Source organism: Phacochoerus africanus, chromosome 3, assembly GCF_016906955.1.
Source record: "Phacochoerus africanus isolate WHEZ1 chromosome 3, ROS_Pafr_v1, whole genome shotgun sequence".
NCBI lineage: Eukaryota > Metazoa > Chordata > Mammalia > Artiodactyla > Suidae > Phacochoerus > Phacochoerus africanus.
In genome coordinates, this window is record NC_062546.1 from 110133767 (window position 1) to 110151244 (window position 17478).

Here is a 17478-nt window from a genome sequence, read left to right on the forward strand (position 1 = left end):
GGAGAGACAGGGGCGCACCCTCCTGAAGGAACTGATGTCTGAGCAGTTTCTTGTAGCCCCTGGTCCAGACAAAGCGGGGGAGGTCATTTCCCAGTAAGGATTCCAGGAACCAGCTCCCAGTAGGAGAGGCTCTGATTCCATCAGAGACAAGAGGTGGGGCGCTTGACTGAGGACAGTACCAGCCGCCCCCTGGCAGGGTTTCTGACACTCGCCAGGACCTTGGTCAAGCTTCTCCCAATGGCGAACTTATCAGGACTCCTGCCAGGAGGAGGTTGAGGAAGGGCAGTGGGCTTGCAGGCAGCAGGCGGAGTGAGCTGGTGCCTCACTGGGGACCACAAACCAGGCCTCAGTATTTCAGGGGAACCGGAAAAGGTTGGAAGTGCAGCACCTGAGCCATCACTGGAGGAGGGCACCATGGAACCATCATTTGTGACTGAGATGAGAAAGCTTTGGATTTAAATCTCAGCATGAAACACACTATGTTGTACAGAAATGCCTTCATTTGTGTGATATTTAGTTTCAAAACTTACTTCAAAAGTCCTGCTCCTGCGTCCAGAGACGTGGATTTTAGTAGATTTGGGGGCTTTCTTCAGACCTTTATGTACCTTCTAACTCAGTGAATCCACTATGAATTAATATTCTTCCATGTTGAGTTTTTGTTTACATATAAGAGATTCTGAAAAGTAGAGACTGTACTCCTTTTCACAATACATCTTTGAAAGCTGTGAATTAAGAACTTATCACCCTTTGAAGTACTAAACAAAAAGACAAGAATTACTTTTTTTATTCTAACATATAATGAAATTGCGTGGGTGACACATCAAAGGATAGGTATCTATAAATAAAAGATGGGCATGTTTACTCCCTGCCTAAAACATACATAACATTTCAAAGATGTTGAAAATTAGGGAAATTTTATTTTTTGCCAAAGAAAAGTAGCTCATTTTTGTAACAGCACCTTGCAGGGCGTGCTGAGGCTTCAAACCAGGGAGATTTGTTCTGATGTCTGCAGACTCCTTTCACACACACTGCTCTCCGTGATCCCTTGATCAGCCTTAGCAGGTAGACACGATAGGATCATAATCACCGTTTTATAGATGAGGACGCTGAGACCCTCAATTAAGTGACTTGCTTAAGGACACAGGAGTAAGCAGCCAGCTAGCCCAAAAACCATGCTGATTTTCTGGGTCCTATTCTGCTGCCCACTGACCATGCTGATGGAGCTCATTTCAATGATGTCTAAAGACCTGATCTGCTCGTATATTTCAAAATGGCGTGTTCAAGTACACAATCCCATAATACTGGGTTTTTGTTTGTTTGTTTTTCTTTTTAGGGCTGCACCTGTGGTATATGGAAGTTCCCAGGCTAGGGGCTGGCTCGGAGCTGCAGCTGCCAGCCGAAGTCATAGCCGTGGCAATGCCAGATCCGAGCCACATCTTTGACTTGCAGATCCTTAACCCACTGAGCGAAGCCAGAGATTAAACCTTCATTCTCATGGATATTAATTGGGTTCCTAATTTGCTGAGCCACAACAGGAACTCCTTGGATTTTTTTTTAAATCCTCACTAAGGCTTGTTTCATCCCCATCCCACCCCCAATGAGTGAGCGTGCAATGCCTGGGAACCTGTTAAATTTGCTATTGCTGCCTTCCCACTGCAGCCGCAGCCCCAATGCAGCTTTGTCTAAATTTCCCTTTCTGGCCTCATCAATTTTTATTGATTAAGGAAGGCCAAGAACCCAGATCGGTAACATTCACCGTACTTTGATGAATTTTAGAAGGAGTAGGGAGGGTGGCACTACACTGGTGCAGCTGTGAGTGTCCCCTTCAGAGCCAGAGGGAAAGAGGGAGGCTGTGTATGTGTGGGAAGCCGAAGTGGTCACAGCTGAAGCGGCCACAGCTGAAGCGGCAGGGCTGAGGGCCAAGCCTCCACCCCAAACAAAGCGGAGCTGGGTTCCCATCCTTACTCCACAGCTTACCTGCTGGGCCTTCCCACCCTCGGTTTCCTTATCTATAAAATGCAGTCAGTGGGAGTTCCTATGGTGGTGTGCAGCAGAAACGAACCCAACTAGTATCCAGGAGGATTCAGGTTCGATCCCTGGCCTTGCTCAGTGAGTTAAGGATCCAGCGTTGCCATGAGCTGTGGTGTAGGTCGCAGACGCGGCTCAGATCTGGCATGGCTGTGGCTGTAGTGTAGGCTGGCTGGAGCTCGGATTTGACCTCTAGCCTGGGAACTTCCATATGCTTCATGCGTGGCCCTAAAAAAAGCACAAAAAAAAGTAAATAAATAAATAAAATGCAGTTAATAATGATTTTACCCCACAAGGTTGTGGAGGTGGTTAAACAGGATAATCTACTTAGAGGGTCTGAAACAGTTCATGGCGTTGGCTGTTCCCCCCCACACACACCCCACTTTTAAACTCTGCTGTGACTATGAGAATGTTCCCAAACTTGGGCAGTTTCTTTTGCTGTCTAGCTTTTTCTGAAGACCCCACTTGACTGTGGATGAAATTTCCTGATGATCCAGTGCAGGTGACGAGCTGTGCTGTCGATGGGAAAAGAAATCACTTGGATGTCTTCTTCTTGCTTAAACAGTTCAGCCCAAATTGGCTCACACTGACAACATGGACTAATTTGTTTCTTCATCGCCAAAATTGTCATCAAAATAAGACTGGAATTTTTATCACTAAATATGATTTTGGAATAGTCCTTACCACATTCATTACTTAGATAGTCTTTTCTAATTTTCTGAATTGCTGTCAAATGTTTTAGTAATGGAACCTGAAGCCTGCGGAAGGATTCCATAAAAATAAGGATTTCTGATTTGGTTTTTTCTTGTTCTTTTCCTCCCCACTATCTTCCCTGAACTTGTGAGGTTTTGTTTACTTTGTTTTTTGTTTGTTTGTTTGTTTGTTTTAGGGCCACACCTGAGGCACATGGAGGTTCTCAGGCTAAGGGTCCAGTCAGAGCTACAGCTGCTGGTCTATGCCACAGTCACAGTCACGCAGGATCCGAGCAACATCTGTGACCTACACCACAGCTCAGCAGTGCTGGATGCTTAACCCACTGAGCAAGGCCAGGGATCGAACCCACAGCCTCACGGTTCCTGTTCAGATTAGATTCTGCTGCACCACTTCAGGAACTCCTGTTTACCCATTTTTAAGAAAGTTTTAGAATACCAGAAATTTAGAAATTCTCAGTAACACTGGCCACACTTGGTTCAGTGCTCTGCTTCACTCAGTGGCTGTGACAACTCTGCCCACTTTCCTTCTGGTGGGTTGTTCTGTTTTCTCTGTGTCAAGTTTATTCGAATTTCACAAAGCAGAAATAATAATCTTTTTTTTCCCTTCAGTTTTCATACTTGATCATAGTCACATGAAAATAAGTTCATTCTTTTTTTTTTTTGGTCTAGATTGAAATTGGAAGAGAGAAGAAAAGAACTGCTACAGAAACTTGAAGAAACTACTAAGTTAACTACATATTTGCATTCACAACTTAAAAAGTAAGCCTGTTTGGTCTCTTTGAGGGGAAAATCTTTCTTGACTACATTCAGATATGTTTTAGTTCTTTGTACATTCTTTTTCTCTTTACTTTCAATGACTTAAAAGTAAGAAAATATTGGAGTTCCTGTTGTGGCTCAGCAGTAACCAACCAGACTAACATCCATGAGGTTGTGGGTTCTTATCCCTGGCCTCGATCAGTGGGTTAAGGATCTGGTGTTGCCATGAACTGTGGTGTAGGTTGCAGATGTGGCTTGGATCCTGCATTGCTGTGGCTGTGGTGTAGGCCGGCAGCTGCAACTCCAATTCGACCCCTAGCCTGGAAACTTCCATATGCCGTGGGTGCAGCCCTCAAAAGCAAAAAAAAAAAAAAAAAGTAAGAGAATATCTATACTAGTACAATTAAAATTTGGGAGTTCCCGTCGTGGCGCAGTGGTTAACGAATCCGACTAGGAGCTATGAGGTTGCGGGTTCGGTCCCTGCCCTTGCTCAGTGGGTTAACGATCCGGCGTTGCCGTGAGCTGTGGTGTAGGTTGCAGACGCGGCTCGGATCCTGCGTTGCCGTGGCTCTGGCGTAGGCCGGTGGCTACAGCTCCGATTAGACCCCTAGCCTGGGAATCTCCATATGCTGCGGGAGCGGCCCAAGAAATAGCAACAACAACAACAACAACAAAAGACACAAAAGACAAAAAAAAAAATTGGATGATCAAATTTAAAGTAGCAGAGATTTGGTTTTTGTTCTGTTTTTTGTTTTGTTTGCTTTTTTTTCCCCATGAACCCCAGGGTCCTATTTGGAATATGTTTGAAATGTATTGGGAAGAAGATGTATTTTGACTATCAGGACATACTTAGGAAAATGACACATTTCTCCACTTTACCCATTCTTTTAAAAAGGAGGGGGGGGATTTGCCCTAGAGTAACCCCATATTCATCCCTAAAATAGACACAAAAAGAGGAGGAAGGAGAGTGAGCCATGGGGTCTTTGTCTTTAGAAACCTGCCTTTTCCTCTCTCACAACAGAAAGTTTTATTCTTTAAGTAAAGTCACTGTATTAACCCTTTGTACTATTGATACCCCCCCTTCTGTATTTTTTTAACTGCATAGTTGCTTCTGGATGTTTATGCAGATAGGTTTATCAATAGGTGTTTGATGCCTTTTTTAAAGTTTTTGTAACTTGTGCACAAGGGGGCTGATTCTTAAGTAAGAGTAGGGCTGCTGCTTAAAGAGTATGTAGGGAGCCAGGTTGGAAACACGGAACGTGCGATGTGGAAGCAAGTTCCTTTCCCCGGTCTTTGACTGTCCTTTGGTATCACTGGGTTCCCTCCCTCTCAGGTCCAAAGGAGCCGGCAGGGCTTTGCCGCATCGTCCCCGTTCTAACACGTGTGCTTTCCTCCCTCAGCCTCTCGGCCAGTACCCTGTCCATGTCTTCCGGGAGCAGCCTGGGCTCCCTGGCCTCCAGCCGAGGGTCTCTGAACACGTCCAGCAGAGGGTCGCTCAATTCCCTCAGTTCCAGCGAGCTCTACTACACGGGTCAGGGTGACCAGCTAGACGTGGATTATCAGTACAAACTGGACTTCCTCCTGCAGGAGAAAGGTGGTTACATCCCCTCCGGACCTATCACCACCATCCACGAACACGAAGTGGTCAAGTCCCCCAGCCAGCCCGGCCAGAGCGGGCCCTGCGGGGCAGTGGCCGCAGCCACAGGCCACGCTCCCCCCGTGAGCGAGGCCCCCAAGTCCGTGGCGTCCCTGTCCTCCAGGTCCTCCCTGTCGTCCTTGTCCCCTCCCGGTTCGCCCCTGGTCTTGGAAGGCACGTTCCCCATGTCTTCCCACGACGTCCCTCTACATCAGTTCGCCGCAGACTTTGAGGACTGTGAATTGAGCAGCCGTTTCGCAGACCTGGGCCTGGGAGAGAATCAGCTTTTGCTGGACTCCGACTCGGGGGGAGTGCCCCAGTCTCTCTCAGAGGAGAAGAGCCTCGCCGAATGTGCTCGGGAGCCACTGTTTGAAGGGCCTGCAGGTAAATGGAGACCCTGCTTTCAGTTCCCTCTCAGCCACTGTAAGGAGAAGGATTGGAGGTTATTTCTCCCATGGAAACAAGTGGTACCTGTCCCCCTTCTCCTGCTGCTGTTCCTTTTTTCATTTTGGCTTCATTTGGGAGTTCTTATTGCTATAAACCTACACATTTCTTCAGCAAATACGAATCACCTTCCCCATTTAATAGATTTAATCACTAAGTATCCATTCTGTTGTCTAGTAGCCCACTTTGTACGGCAGTTGCCTGGGAGCATGTACACCTCAGGCTTCCAAATAGGTTTTGGTTCTGAAATACCGAGGCAACAGGACTTTCTTTTCAAAGTTGGCCTAAAACAGATTAAAACCAAGGCAATTAGCGTACCAGCTAATTAGTACCAAGGTTCAATGTTTGGATTGCTATGGGAATTCTATATAAATACAATTTTTGTTTCATGCCAGACTTTCCCTTTCTGCCCAAAGTTAATTTGGAGAAAGCCAGTCCCCATGCATGGTGTCACCCTGCCATCTTCTGGCCACAGTACTAGTTGCAGCCCAAGAAAGTGCAGTGGATTGAGTTCTTACTGCCACATTTGTACTCAGAGACAGAAACAGAGGGAGAATTTAATATTTTTTGAATTACTCACTTCTGGGAGGCAGAAGCTTTTAACATGTTAGATTTAGTTGTAAAGAGAATGGGATGGTACTCTGGTTGGCAGATGGTCAAAGCTGAGGTCCGAGGAGCCCACCCCAAACGAAAAGTGGAATAAACTCCAGCGCTGGTCCCTGGAGCCTGGCTCAGATCTATACGTGCTCCCGAGTCAACAACAGTCAAGGACAGGCCTCTTGAGAAGTATTTTCTTGCTGTTTCAAGAAGCATATTTATTTTGTATTTTTGACCCTAGGAGTTGGCCAATTCAGACTTTAAAGAGGTGGAGAGATGCAGCTCATTTGTGTGGTTTCAAATACTGAACTAAACTACTGCCTGCCAGTGGCCTGGGGCAGAGGCAGAGCATAGGAAACACCTGTGTGGTTTGTGTGCCACTCTCCTGGCAGGTGCCAAAGCTACAAGTGATGTCTTATTGAAATAATGAACCACAGAGAAAATGAGCACAGGAGCGGTGTTTATACAACGGCTCCAGCAAAGCAGGAACCTTCAGTGAGGCCTCATGCCTGCCTCCAGAAAGGCATGTGGTGTGTGGCACAGTCTTGCCACCCCTGGAGCCAGCCCCTCCTGTGCTAGAGTCTCGGTGGCCTTATTGACTGGCCGTGTTCCAGCAAGCATGTTACCTAGTCTCTCAAGCTTATTGTTCTTCATCTGCAAAGCGGGAGCTAGAGGGGGGTCCTGGGAGGGTTAATACTCCTAAACTGCTTCTGAAGCATCCAGCCCAGCCTGGCAGTTGGCACTCAGTTCACAGTAATTAATATTAACCATATGACACTAAGCAATGCAAACTCTGCTAAACCCTCTTCCTGTTGCAAACGCTGGAATTTACAAAGGGAGGACAGAGCAAGAGAGGGAGTGGAGTGGGTTTGGGGCCATTCTTTTGTGCTTGAAGGCTTTCAGAGTTCTTGAGCATTTCCAAGCTGGTTTTGCTGTTCAGTCTGCTTGGAGGGGCCAGTAAATGAAGCTGGATGCTGGGGAAGTGAATGGGATCTGGGAGAACATAGCCCACGGTCAGCCTACCCAGCAGTCCTGAAGCACTGGCGTCCCTGGCCTTCCTGCATCGTCTGCCTGGCCATTGGCTTGCCCCTCACCCTTAGTCTGCTCCTGTGTCTGTCCGGAGGGTCCATGCCTGGAGAACAGTATCTTGGGCCTCCACGAAACAGCTCTTAATTTTTTTAATGCATATTGTATTAGAAAAGCACTGTTAAAAAGTTACACTAAGGGAAGAGGTTTGTGTGCAAATAATAGCATTTCACGTATAAAGACAACTGAGAGCATATATTTAACCTTGAAGACTAATTCCTTCCAGATCAGGTCACCAGCACTGGGTCTCTTGGGGGATGTCTAACCTTGGCATGGGGGCGGGTAGCTCACGTGGTGAAACCCACTCACCCCTCTGTTCTCTAGACTCTTGTGCAGGTAAAGTCGAATTCCTTTTCTATACCTTTGACCCCCTGGCACCAGCCCCTGCTGGATGGCAGAAATCAAGTTGGAATAACTCCGAAGTCCTTCCACAGTCAGTCTCTGTCATTGTCAAAGTCAATTTCAGACTGCTGTGGTTATTCCTGGGGGTAATCAATAAATCATGTCATCACCTTCACCCCTCACAAAGGGGGGTGGGCGGAGAGAAGGCACTTCATCATCAAGGAAAAAGCATTCCCACTGCCAGAAATAAAAGGGAAAATGCAGCAATCAATCCTGTAATCTGAAGCCTTAAAACTTAAACATCTTAACAAGATGTAAAGTCACGACTCAGAAGGGGGGCGAAATGCATACCAATACGGATCCCGCTCACTCGGCCGCCTGAGGATGAAAGAACGCCCCGGGCTCCAGCTTATTACCCAGGAACACTGCTTTAAAGGAAGGCTCCCTGCTCTCCGCAGGATGCCGGGCTAGGAATAGAGTCGGAGATAAAAGTGAAGTGGTAGTTGGTGCTAAAGATTCAGTAGCACAGAGTTTTTTAATGGTATTAGCCTGTGAGGAATGCTGTAAGTCAAAGACATTTTCTCTTTAACTTCTATTAGAGCAGCAGCTCAGGAGACGGAGACCATGGCGTGTGGAGAGGAGCAAAAGAGGTGGAAACCTTCCTTGCTGTTGAGCAGCTCCAGGCTCTCTATTGTAGAATTGTCTCTGTTGCTTGTGGGAGGCAGATAGTGGCCTAGCTCTGAGTGTGGTATCCGCAGTGAGCACCAAAAAGAGAGAGTCCAGGGGCCCACAAGGATTCCTGCATTTATCCCTTCCCTTAAAATAGTCCAGGACAGGAGTTCCCACTGTGGCTCAGCAGTAACAAACCTGACCAGTATCCATGAGGATGCAAGTTTGATCCCTGGCCTTGCCCAGTGGATTAAGGATCCAGTGTTGCAGTGAGTTGTGGTGTAGGTTGCAGACACGACTCAGATCTGGCGTTGTTGTGGCTGTGGTATAGGTGGGCATCTGTAGCTCAGATTCAACCCATAGACTAAGAACTTGCATATGCCACAGGTGTGGCCCTAAAAAGGAAAAAAAAAAAAAAAAAATTCCGGGACAGAAAGAAACAGTACCCTTCCTCAAACAATGACCAAAATTATTAGCATCCTAAGAATCATGTAAGTCTTAGTGCTTGGAATCATCCAAATGTATCCGTTTGAATAGGAACATCCTTGATTCTCAGGTGGAAATTTTATTTGGGGTTTCTCAGAGCCAAACACTGTGTGTGTATTATATTTACCTTTCCTAAGACAGAATCCTGCTCAGTGCTGTCACTCTTGCCTCCCTAGACATGGAAAAATCATTACCCAAAAGAAGAGGAATCCACCTGCTTGGGGAGAAAACCACCTGCGTGTCAGCCGCCGTGTCGGATGAGTCTGTGGCTGGAGACAGCGGGGTCTACGAGGCTTTCGTGAAACAGTAAGGATTCAGTAGGCGGGCCTCCGCCTCACAGCCGGCATGTGGGTCCCGGCCCTGAGCGCACTGATGTCAGTCCACTCTCTGCGGTAGGAAGGGTTTTAGGCAGTGGAAGTGGTGTGCCTAGAAATTTCACCTGTACCAGAAACACCCCATCAGCAGGGAGATGAGGAACAGGCGAGTGTGCCCAAAGCTGGGCCTAGAGATATAACCTCGATTTTATTTTACTTTATTTCACCTTACCTTACTTTATTTTATTTTATTTTATTTTATTTTATTTTATTTTATTTTATTGTCTTTTTAGGGCCACACCTGCAGCATATGGAGATTCTCAGGCTAGGGGTCCAGCTCGAGCTGCAGCTGCCAGCCTACACCACGGCCACAGCCACACTGGATCCGAGCTGCATCTGTGACCTACACCACAGCTCATGGCAGCACTGTATCCTTAACCCACTGAGCAAGACCAGGGATCAAACCCACATCCTCATGGATACTAGTTGGGTTCTTAACCCTGAGCCACACTGGGGACTCCACAACCTCGATTTTAATGAGAATGTTGGAGTGGTTGCCAGTGGCTGCTTGGCCCACGAAGCTTCTCTTGTGCGCAGATTGCAGAAAGCCTGGCTCAGGGCTGGGGTGTGGTACAGCCCAGGGAGGCTCAGCAAAGGCATCCACTGGGGGGGTCCTCCTTATCAAGGCCCAGATGCAGACTCCTTTTGACAAGGAGAACCAAGATTTAAAAGAATGAGCTTTTGCTAGAATGAGGCCCACCCGGTAGTAGAGGGTGCTGTTAATTCAGGTTTTCGTTCGAAATCAGTAAGTGGAGAACAGTGACCATAGCTCTCCAGTCGCAGGGTAACAAACCTGTGCCTGCTGTTTCCCTGCCCCCAGGCCCAGCGAAGTCGAAGACGTTCCGTTCGGTGAAGAGGATGTGGCCATCGTGGAGACGGCCCAGGTGCAGATTGGACTCAGGTGAGGCTGTAGACTCTGCACAGGGAGAGGCATGCCTAGACCCCGAGCTCTTCCTCATCTCATCAGCTTCTCTCTTGACAGATACGATGCAAAAAGTTCAAGTTTCTTGGTGATTATAGCACAACTCCGAAATCTTCATGTCTTCCTGATACCTCACACTTCCAAAGTGTAAGTAAAATCAGTGAAGAACAAATCAAAGAGCTTACAGTTGTGCAGTTGTGCGTATGAGCATTTTACATTGTAATCTCGCAGTTCATCCAGTGAAGATGTGGGAAAGACCTCACAGGGCTGATGATGTCTTAATCAGCTCTAGGCAGATGAAGACAAAAGGAGGAGGAGAGAAAAGCATACTGGGTTTTGATCCTTGTTCAGCTGATTCATTGTTAAGAATAGGAACCAAGATTCTTTATCTCCCTTTTCAACAAGAAATTCCGTATCATGCTGTGTTGGGGACCTCAGGTTTTTTTTGAAATATAGTTAAAATTTTTGCTGTTGCCTAATTGGGACTATTCTAAGTGCTGAGGAACTTTCTGATCTTTTTCATGAAAATGTAGAGATTAAATTGTATCAGTACAACACTGCCAAACATCATTGGCACCTGTAAGAGTATTATGTTTTTATCATCAAGCATTCACTCCTGTGAATAATAATTTCTTAAACTTATTTCATCAAACCATGAATCCCAACGAAGTGACACATACTTCTGCTGTCTCTTGCTTAGAGACTTTGTTTCCTGACAGATGTCTCTAGCGATCTTTGCTACCGTCCCCGCTCTAAGTCAGAGTTCAGTGCCAGGGACTCTCTTAAGTGCTGGAAAGAATCCGGATCTCGACTTAGCATGTCTGACTTAGTTTCCAGAACCTATAAGTCTACCTACACTTAATAATACGTGTTGACTACGCTAGTACAGGGGCTCAGAACTCAGAAAGAGCTCCATTTTCTTTTTTTTTTTTTTTGTCTTTTTAGGGCCCCACTGGCGGCATATGGAAAATTCCAAGGCTAGGGGTCAAATTGGAGCCAGAGCTGCCGACCTACACCACAGCTCACAGCAATGCCAGGTCCTTAACCCACTAAGCAAGGCCAAGGATTGAACCTGCATCCTCATGGATGCTAATCAGATTTGTTTCCACTGAACCACAATGGGAACTCCCAGAAAAAACTGCTGAGAGGTGACCCCGAGATGCCACACCCAGCCAGATGAATGTTTTCCTTAATGATAGATTGTCATCCTCAGTGAGAAGGACACTTAATAGAGTAAATGTTAGAGTTCTGGATGTTTTCCCAACAGGTTTACTTTTAAGTTCACACCCTAATTTCTAAGAATTATCAGAGAGAAGAAACTTGTATCTAATAAAGGAAGAGCTGGATGGAGAGTGTTTCGTAAAAGAAAGCAGAATAGCGCTCCTCCAGGTCAATGTATTGACACTCATCAAAGCAAGAGGGGATAGGGTTCCAGAAGGACCTCCTGGAATCAAGGTGTGGGGGGATCCACACAGTAGGACCAGCAAGGAAGGAGGGCCCCACAGGATGCTGGCTGGATCGCCCGAGAGCCTGCCTTCCAGGACAGAGACTGGGAATGGCTGTGTATCATATTCAGGGAGGGCTGGCTGATAATGTCATTTGTGACTTTTTTCTACTGATAAGTACACTGCCATCTGGGAGGGTGAGTCTTGGTAGTGTATCAGAGGAAAGACATCCACCAGGGATGGAATATGTAAAGAGTGAGAGTTGACCACAGGGGCAGGTGAAAGCTCCAGAGCTCCCCAAGAACACAGACTTGGGTTAGACTCCTGCTGGAGGGACGGGCCTGCCCACACCTCCACCTCCGCCACTGCAACCCCAGTACCCTTGCTCACCTGGTCACAGGAAGTCACGGGGCGCCCTCCGGAGGTGATGGTAGGACCTGCAGCAGGACTAGGTCCTGAGCACCACCTCTCTGCTCCCAAGCTGCTGTGCAGTCACTGTTCTAACTGGCCTGAACCTTCCCAGAATGTATGGCAACACGTTCTGAACCCATTATGAAACCTTGGCCTAAATAACGACACTGAGAAGATGACAGCTAGCATGAAATAGCCTCAGAATAGTTCTCTTTTTTCTCCTGATGTCAAAACTTTTTGATTATTAATTATGACAAGCAGAGTTGATTCCTCAGATGGTTGGCGACAGCCACAGTGTCTCTGTAGTGGCTCCTGACCCCACGTCCCAGCAAAAGAGAGGAAAAGCACCCCTCCCTTCCTTCCCCTGGGCCTTTGGTTCCTAAACATGTGAAACCTCTCTTTTTTCACTTGGAACTATTTTAGGACTGTGTACGTGGTTAGACCACTGGGACAAAGGAAACTGAGTCTGGAGAAATAGAACACTCCTCCCCCTGCCCACCTCTCTGAAATATTTCCCTTCCCTAAAGGCAGAGGAAGATTTCTTCCACTGAATCTCCAGACTTAACAACTATGTCCCAAGGTCCACTAGGTTTTTAATGCTGAGTCTCCATAATCAGTGCTGATACAAAATATAGAAATAGTATGACCTGCCTCGGTTCTTCATGTGAATTTCATTTTTTTAATTGGAGAAGGGTGCCCCTCAGCATGTGAATTAGAAAGTCTGGAAATGGGACAGGGGAGGATTTAATGTGTATTCTCTTTCTGAGATTTAAAAAAAAAAATACTTCATGCTGTTTCTAAGAATTGTGAGTCCTCATGCAGTGTGTGCTCAGAAAACTCACTTTAAATTAGTATTAGAAGTTACTGTTTTTCTCTGACTCTTCCTCTGAATTTGACAAAGCATAAACCACTTCGTCATACCTGAGACTTCTGAGATGCTAGGCAGTGATTTTTGAACTGTTAAATGCTGTGTTTTAAATTTTCCTAACAATGTGCTACGTTGAGTTTCTTTTTCTCTAGTTGGAGAATGTATTCCATTCTCAGGGAGTGACCATCAGCATCTCTTGTTGAATACGCAGGATGCGTGTTCTTGGGGACAAAGTCACCGTGTCTACTTGGTGTGTTCCCACCCTCCCAGGTTCAGATAGAGCTTCCTAAGGAATTGGCAGCTCACGGGCAAGCAGGCTGTTCAATCCTCCTGCCCCACAGTCTCTGTCCCTCTCCCTTCCCCTCCGTGTGCCTCAGCTGCAGCCCCATGTGGGTGGCAGTGTGGCCTTGCTTGATCCAGGGCACTGTCGGCGCCATCGGGTTAGCCACAAAGGCTCTGTGCCAAAGCTCAGGGTTGATGGTGGCAGCAGAGCTCTGGGTTGATAGTGACCTTCATGCTCCCTGTGCTTGTCTCCTGTGCAGGTCATTTCAGCTGTGACTCATATTATTGAAGTACCAGTGAAACCCATTTCATCCTTGTTCTTGGCAGATATTTTAGGGTTGCTCTACTTCCCTCCTCAACTGATGTCAGCTGTCTATTTCGAACGAAAGTCCATCCAGCCATGGAGTCCATGTTGTTCAATGACCCATTCAGAGTGGCCATCTCCCAGACAGCCCTGCAGCAGAAGACTCTGAGAGTGGACCTGTGCTCTGTCAGTAGACACCGAAGGGAGGAGTGCCTGGTAGGAATTTCCTCAGTGCCATTATCAGATGACACTCACAGTCTGATATTCAGAGAATAATTTTCTAGTTGCTGTTTTGCCAGCCTGATGGGCCTACAGACCTGCCTGGTGCCCCAGACATGTCCAATGGCGGTTTCATTTTTTATCTGACGTGATGATTTCTGGTTTCCATTCTTTTATTTTAGACCTTTCACATCTGCTTAGAAATTATGATTTTCTATAAAGTCTTTTTTATTTCTAACCTTTGGATAGAGAAGAACTCTCTAACTTCTGTTATGACCTTCACTGTGGGGTATGCTTATTATTCCCGATATGAGCCTCATGCTGGGTGTTTTGTATACAGTATCTTGTTTAATCCTCTGGACAATCTTATGAGAAGGGTATGATTACTCCTATCTTCAGATGAAGAACTGCTTTTTTTTTTCTTTCTTCTTTTTTTAGGGCCGTACCTGCAGCATATGAAGGTTCCCAAGCTAAGGGTCAAATCGGAGCTACAGCCACAGCCACAGCAACTCAGGATCCAAGCTGTGTCTGCGACCTACACCACAGCTCATGGCAACACTGGATCCTTAACCCACTGAGCGAGGCCAGGGATCGAACCTGCAACCTCATGGTTCCTAGTCAGATTCGTTTTCACTGAGCCACAACGGGGAAGAACTTCTAGGAGAAATGCTGTGTCCAGGGTCACACAGCTCATGAATGATGGATAGACATCAAAAGGACATCCCACACCTAATTCATTGTTACAGATTTAAGCAGGACACTGAGTATAGTTCCTTTATTCAGTTTGTTCTCCCAGCTATGGTGTTAGAGCTTCTGGGAAGACTGAAGCATTACTGTTTAGAGCAATAGGATGTTTAAGTGCTAACACAGAAGACTTCATACATAACTAATAGCAAGGTTAACACGCCATCGTGCTCTCTGACAACACCAGGAAGTTACATATGGTGCTCATATGCAGGTGTCTAAAGGTGTGCCCAGGTGTTCCGGAAACATTGGTCTCCAGTTGAAACCCTGGGTAGTTCAAGGCCAGCTATAATCCCAATCCAAAAACCAGTCCTGGGGGGTTCCCTTGTGGCTCAGTGAGTTAAGGACCCGACATTGTCTCTGTGAGGAAAATAGAAACCAGTCCTGGGTTTCTTTTGTGGTCCACTTATACATAGACTTTTCTTTTTTCTCTAAATTGGTACTAGGTGTGATTAGTTGAATTCGGGGATGTTGAAGTTCAGATCTGGAGGGCCAACTCTGAAGTTACTCAGGGATTTTCAACTTCAGGGTGGGAGTAGTGTTGGCATCCTGACCCACATGTTGTTCAAGGGTCAACTCTATTTCTTTTTTAGTCACAGCTGAAAATGTGACATCTCCAGGTTTTACAAAATCTCCCAATGCTTTATATCATGAGTATTGCAATTTTTCTGCTCTAAAACAAGAATGTCCAATAATCTTAATTATGTCAGAGGAAGCAAATATAAATTGAAACATTTTATCTTCTCTCTTTCTTTTCCTTATATTTCATATAGGCTGGAACTCAGATCAGCCTGGCAGATTTACCTTTTTCCAACGAGATTTTCACTCTGTGGTATAACTTGCTTCCTTCAAAGCAAATGCCCTGCAAAAAGAATGAAGAAGAAACCGAGGATTCTGTATTTCAACCAAGCAAGCCATTAGTCGATTCTATAGACTTGGTGAGTCAAAGTTGGAGAAAAACGTCGTTACAGTTTAATGAAATAATACGGAGGAGAGATCATGCTGTGACACCACTGTGGCTTCTTCACGGTCACTGTCCTTCCTTCCCTCCTTTCACTCCTTCCTAACAACAACAACAATCACAACAAAAACATTTCTCCCAGCTTCCTAACAAAAATAAATAAATAAATAAATAAATAAATAAATTTCCAGCTTTGTTTAAGCCTGTGAAAGAATCATTCATTTCTGCTCATGCTTTCTTCTGTAAAAATTAAACTAATGTGGGCACCTCATTGTTTTAAGTGACCATGGAAAATATTTTTATTTAAATTTGCACCTTCATATGTCATGATCACATCTTTCATTGTGCTGTCAGGTTATTCATTTGGAACTCTTACCTTTTGCAAGCATTAAATTGTTAAGCCTAAACAGTGTCTTAGTTTCCATTTGTAACATCAATATCCATAAATATTTTCTTTTAAAAACTGTTGTAAGCAACAGTCACACTTCAGAATTTAAAAAACAAAACAAAACAAAACATGCAGGGGGGCAACTTGTGAAGCCATCCTTCATGGATTTGGTATTTGTGGATGTTGTTACTGTAAAGGTTATTTTAGACTATCTGTGAGGAGTGTACTAGGCAAGAGTAATTATCTTACAAAGCAACAGTGCTTTATCGACCATCTGTGTGCAAGAAACTACGGTGAACACTGTGGAAGGTGGGACAGGAAACAACACATGTGTTGGTGGAGCTTACATTCCTCCTGTGCCCATGAGGTACTAAATGCCTGAAAGACACTAAGGAATGTGGGCAAGATGGTAAAATATGGCTTCTGCATTTAAGAACACTTTTCTAATGGTCGCACTGTGTATGGGGTTTTTAAAATAGCTTTAGTCCAGTGTAATTTACATGCCATGTAATTCATCTGTTTAAAGTGTACAGTTCACCCATTCGAAGCACACACTTCCATAGTTTGTAGTACATTCACAGAATTGTGCAACCGTCCCTCAGGATAATATTAAAACATTCTCATCACCCCAGAGAGAAGGCCCGTGCACATTAACAACCACCTCTGATTCTGCCTAACCCCTTTCACCCAAAGCAACCACTAATCATCCTTCTGTCTCTAAAAATGTGTTTATTATGGACATTTTATATACATGGAAGAATACAACATCTATCTTTTTGTGACCAGCTGCTTTCACTCAGCATAATGTTTTCAAGGTGCATCTATATGGAAGCATGTATTAGTACTTCATTTCTTTTTTCAAACAATATTCCATTGCATGGATATGCTACCCTTTATTTATCCATTCATCAACTGATGAGCCTTTGGCCTGTTTCTACTTTGTGACTGCTCTGAGTAAAGCTGCTACAAACATCTGTATACAAGAGTTTGTGTGGACATATGTCTTCATTTGTCTTGGGTGTATACCCAGAAGTGGAATTACTGGGTCATATGGTAACTCTATATGTTTCACTTTTTGAGGAACTGCCTGACTGTTTCCCAGGTGGCTGCACCATTTCACCTTCTTCTCATAGTGTCTGAGGGTTCCAGTTTCTTCCCACCCTCACCCCATGTTATGAATCTGTCTTTTTGACTCTAGCCATGCTGATGGGGGTGAAGTGGTACCCTTGCGGTTTTGTTTCATATTTCCCTAGTGACTAAAGATGTTGAGCATATTTTCATGGACTTTTTGGCCATTAGTATATCGTTTCTGTTTTTGAGAACTGTCTGTTCAGATCCTTTGTCTTTTTTAAAAATGGATTATTTATCTTTCTGTTATTGAGTGATGAGTTCCTCATATATTCTTGACACAAGTCTCTTATCCAGTAAGCAATTTGCAGACATTTTCTTTCATTCTATGGGTTAGCTTTTCACTTTCTTCATGGTTTCATTTGCAGTACAGAGCATTGTTTGTTTGTTTGTTTGTCTCTTTTGTCTTTTTAGGGCTGTACCCACAGCATATGGAGGTTCCCAGGCTAGGGGTCACAGCGGAGCTCTAGCCACCAGTCTACACCACAGCCACAGCAACACCAGATCCTTCACCCACTGAGTGAGGCCAGGGATCGAAACCACATCCTCATGCATACTAGTCAAATTCATTAACCACTGAGCCATGACGGGAATTACTGCAGTACAGAGTTTTAAATTTTGAGAGAGGTCCAATTTATCTGTTTTTTTCTTCTGCTGTTTGTGTTGGTGTCTCGT

General features: G+C 45.3%; 1 protein-coding gene across 2 annotated transcripts in view; it reads left to right on the forward strand.

The window, feature by feature from the left end:
• The window catches only part of WWC2 (WW and C2 domain containing 2), a 182258-nt gene that overhangs the window by 139424 nt on the left and 25356 nt on the right, over positions 1 to 17478 (forward strand). For both annotated transcript variants that reach the window (XM_047772309.1, XM_047772310.1), the window contains 7 exons: positions 3411 to 3500; positions 4898 to 5517; positions 8934 to 9063; positions 9952 to 10032; positions 10114 to 10200; positions 13387 to 13579; positions 15100 to 15264. In XM_047772309.1, the coding sequence (XP_047628265.1) occupies positions 3411 to 3500; positions 4898 to 5517; positions 8934 to 9063; positions 9952 to 10032; positions 10114 to 10200; positions 13387 to 13579; positions 15100 to 15264 (1366 nt within the window). The remainder of the gene's footprint in view (positions 1 to 3410; positions 3501 to 4897; positions 5518 to 8933; positions 9064 to 9951; positions 10033 to 10113; positions 10201 to 13386; positions 13580 to 15099; positions 15265 to 17478) is intronic.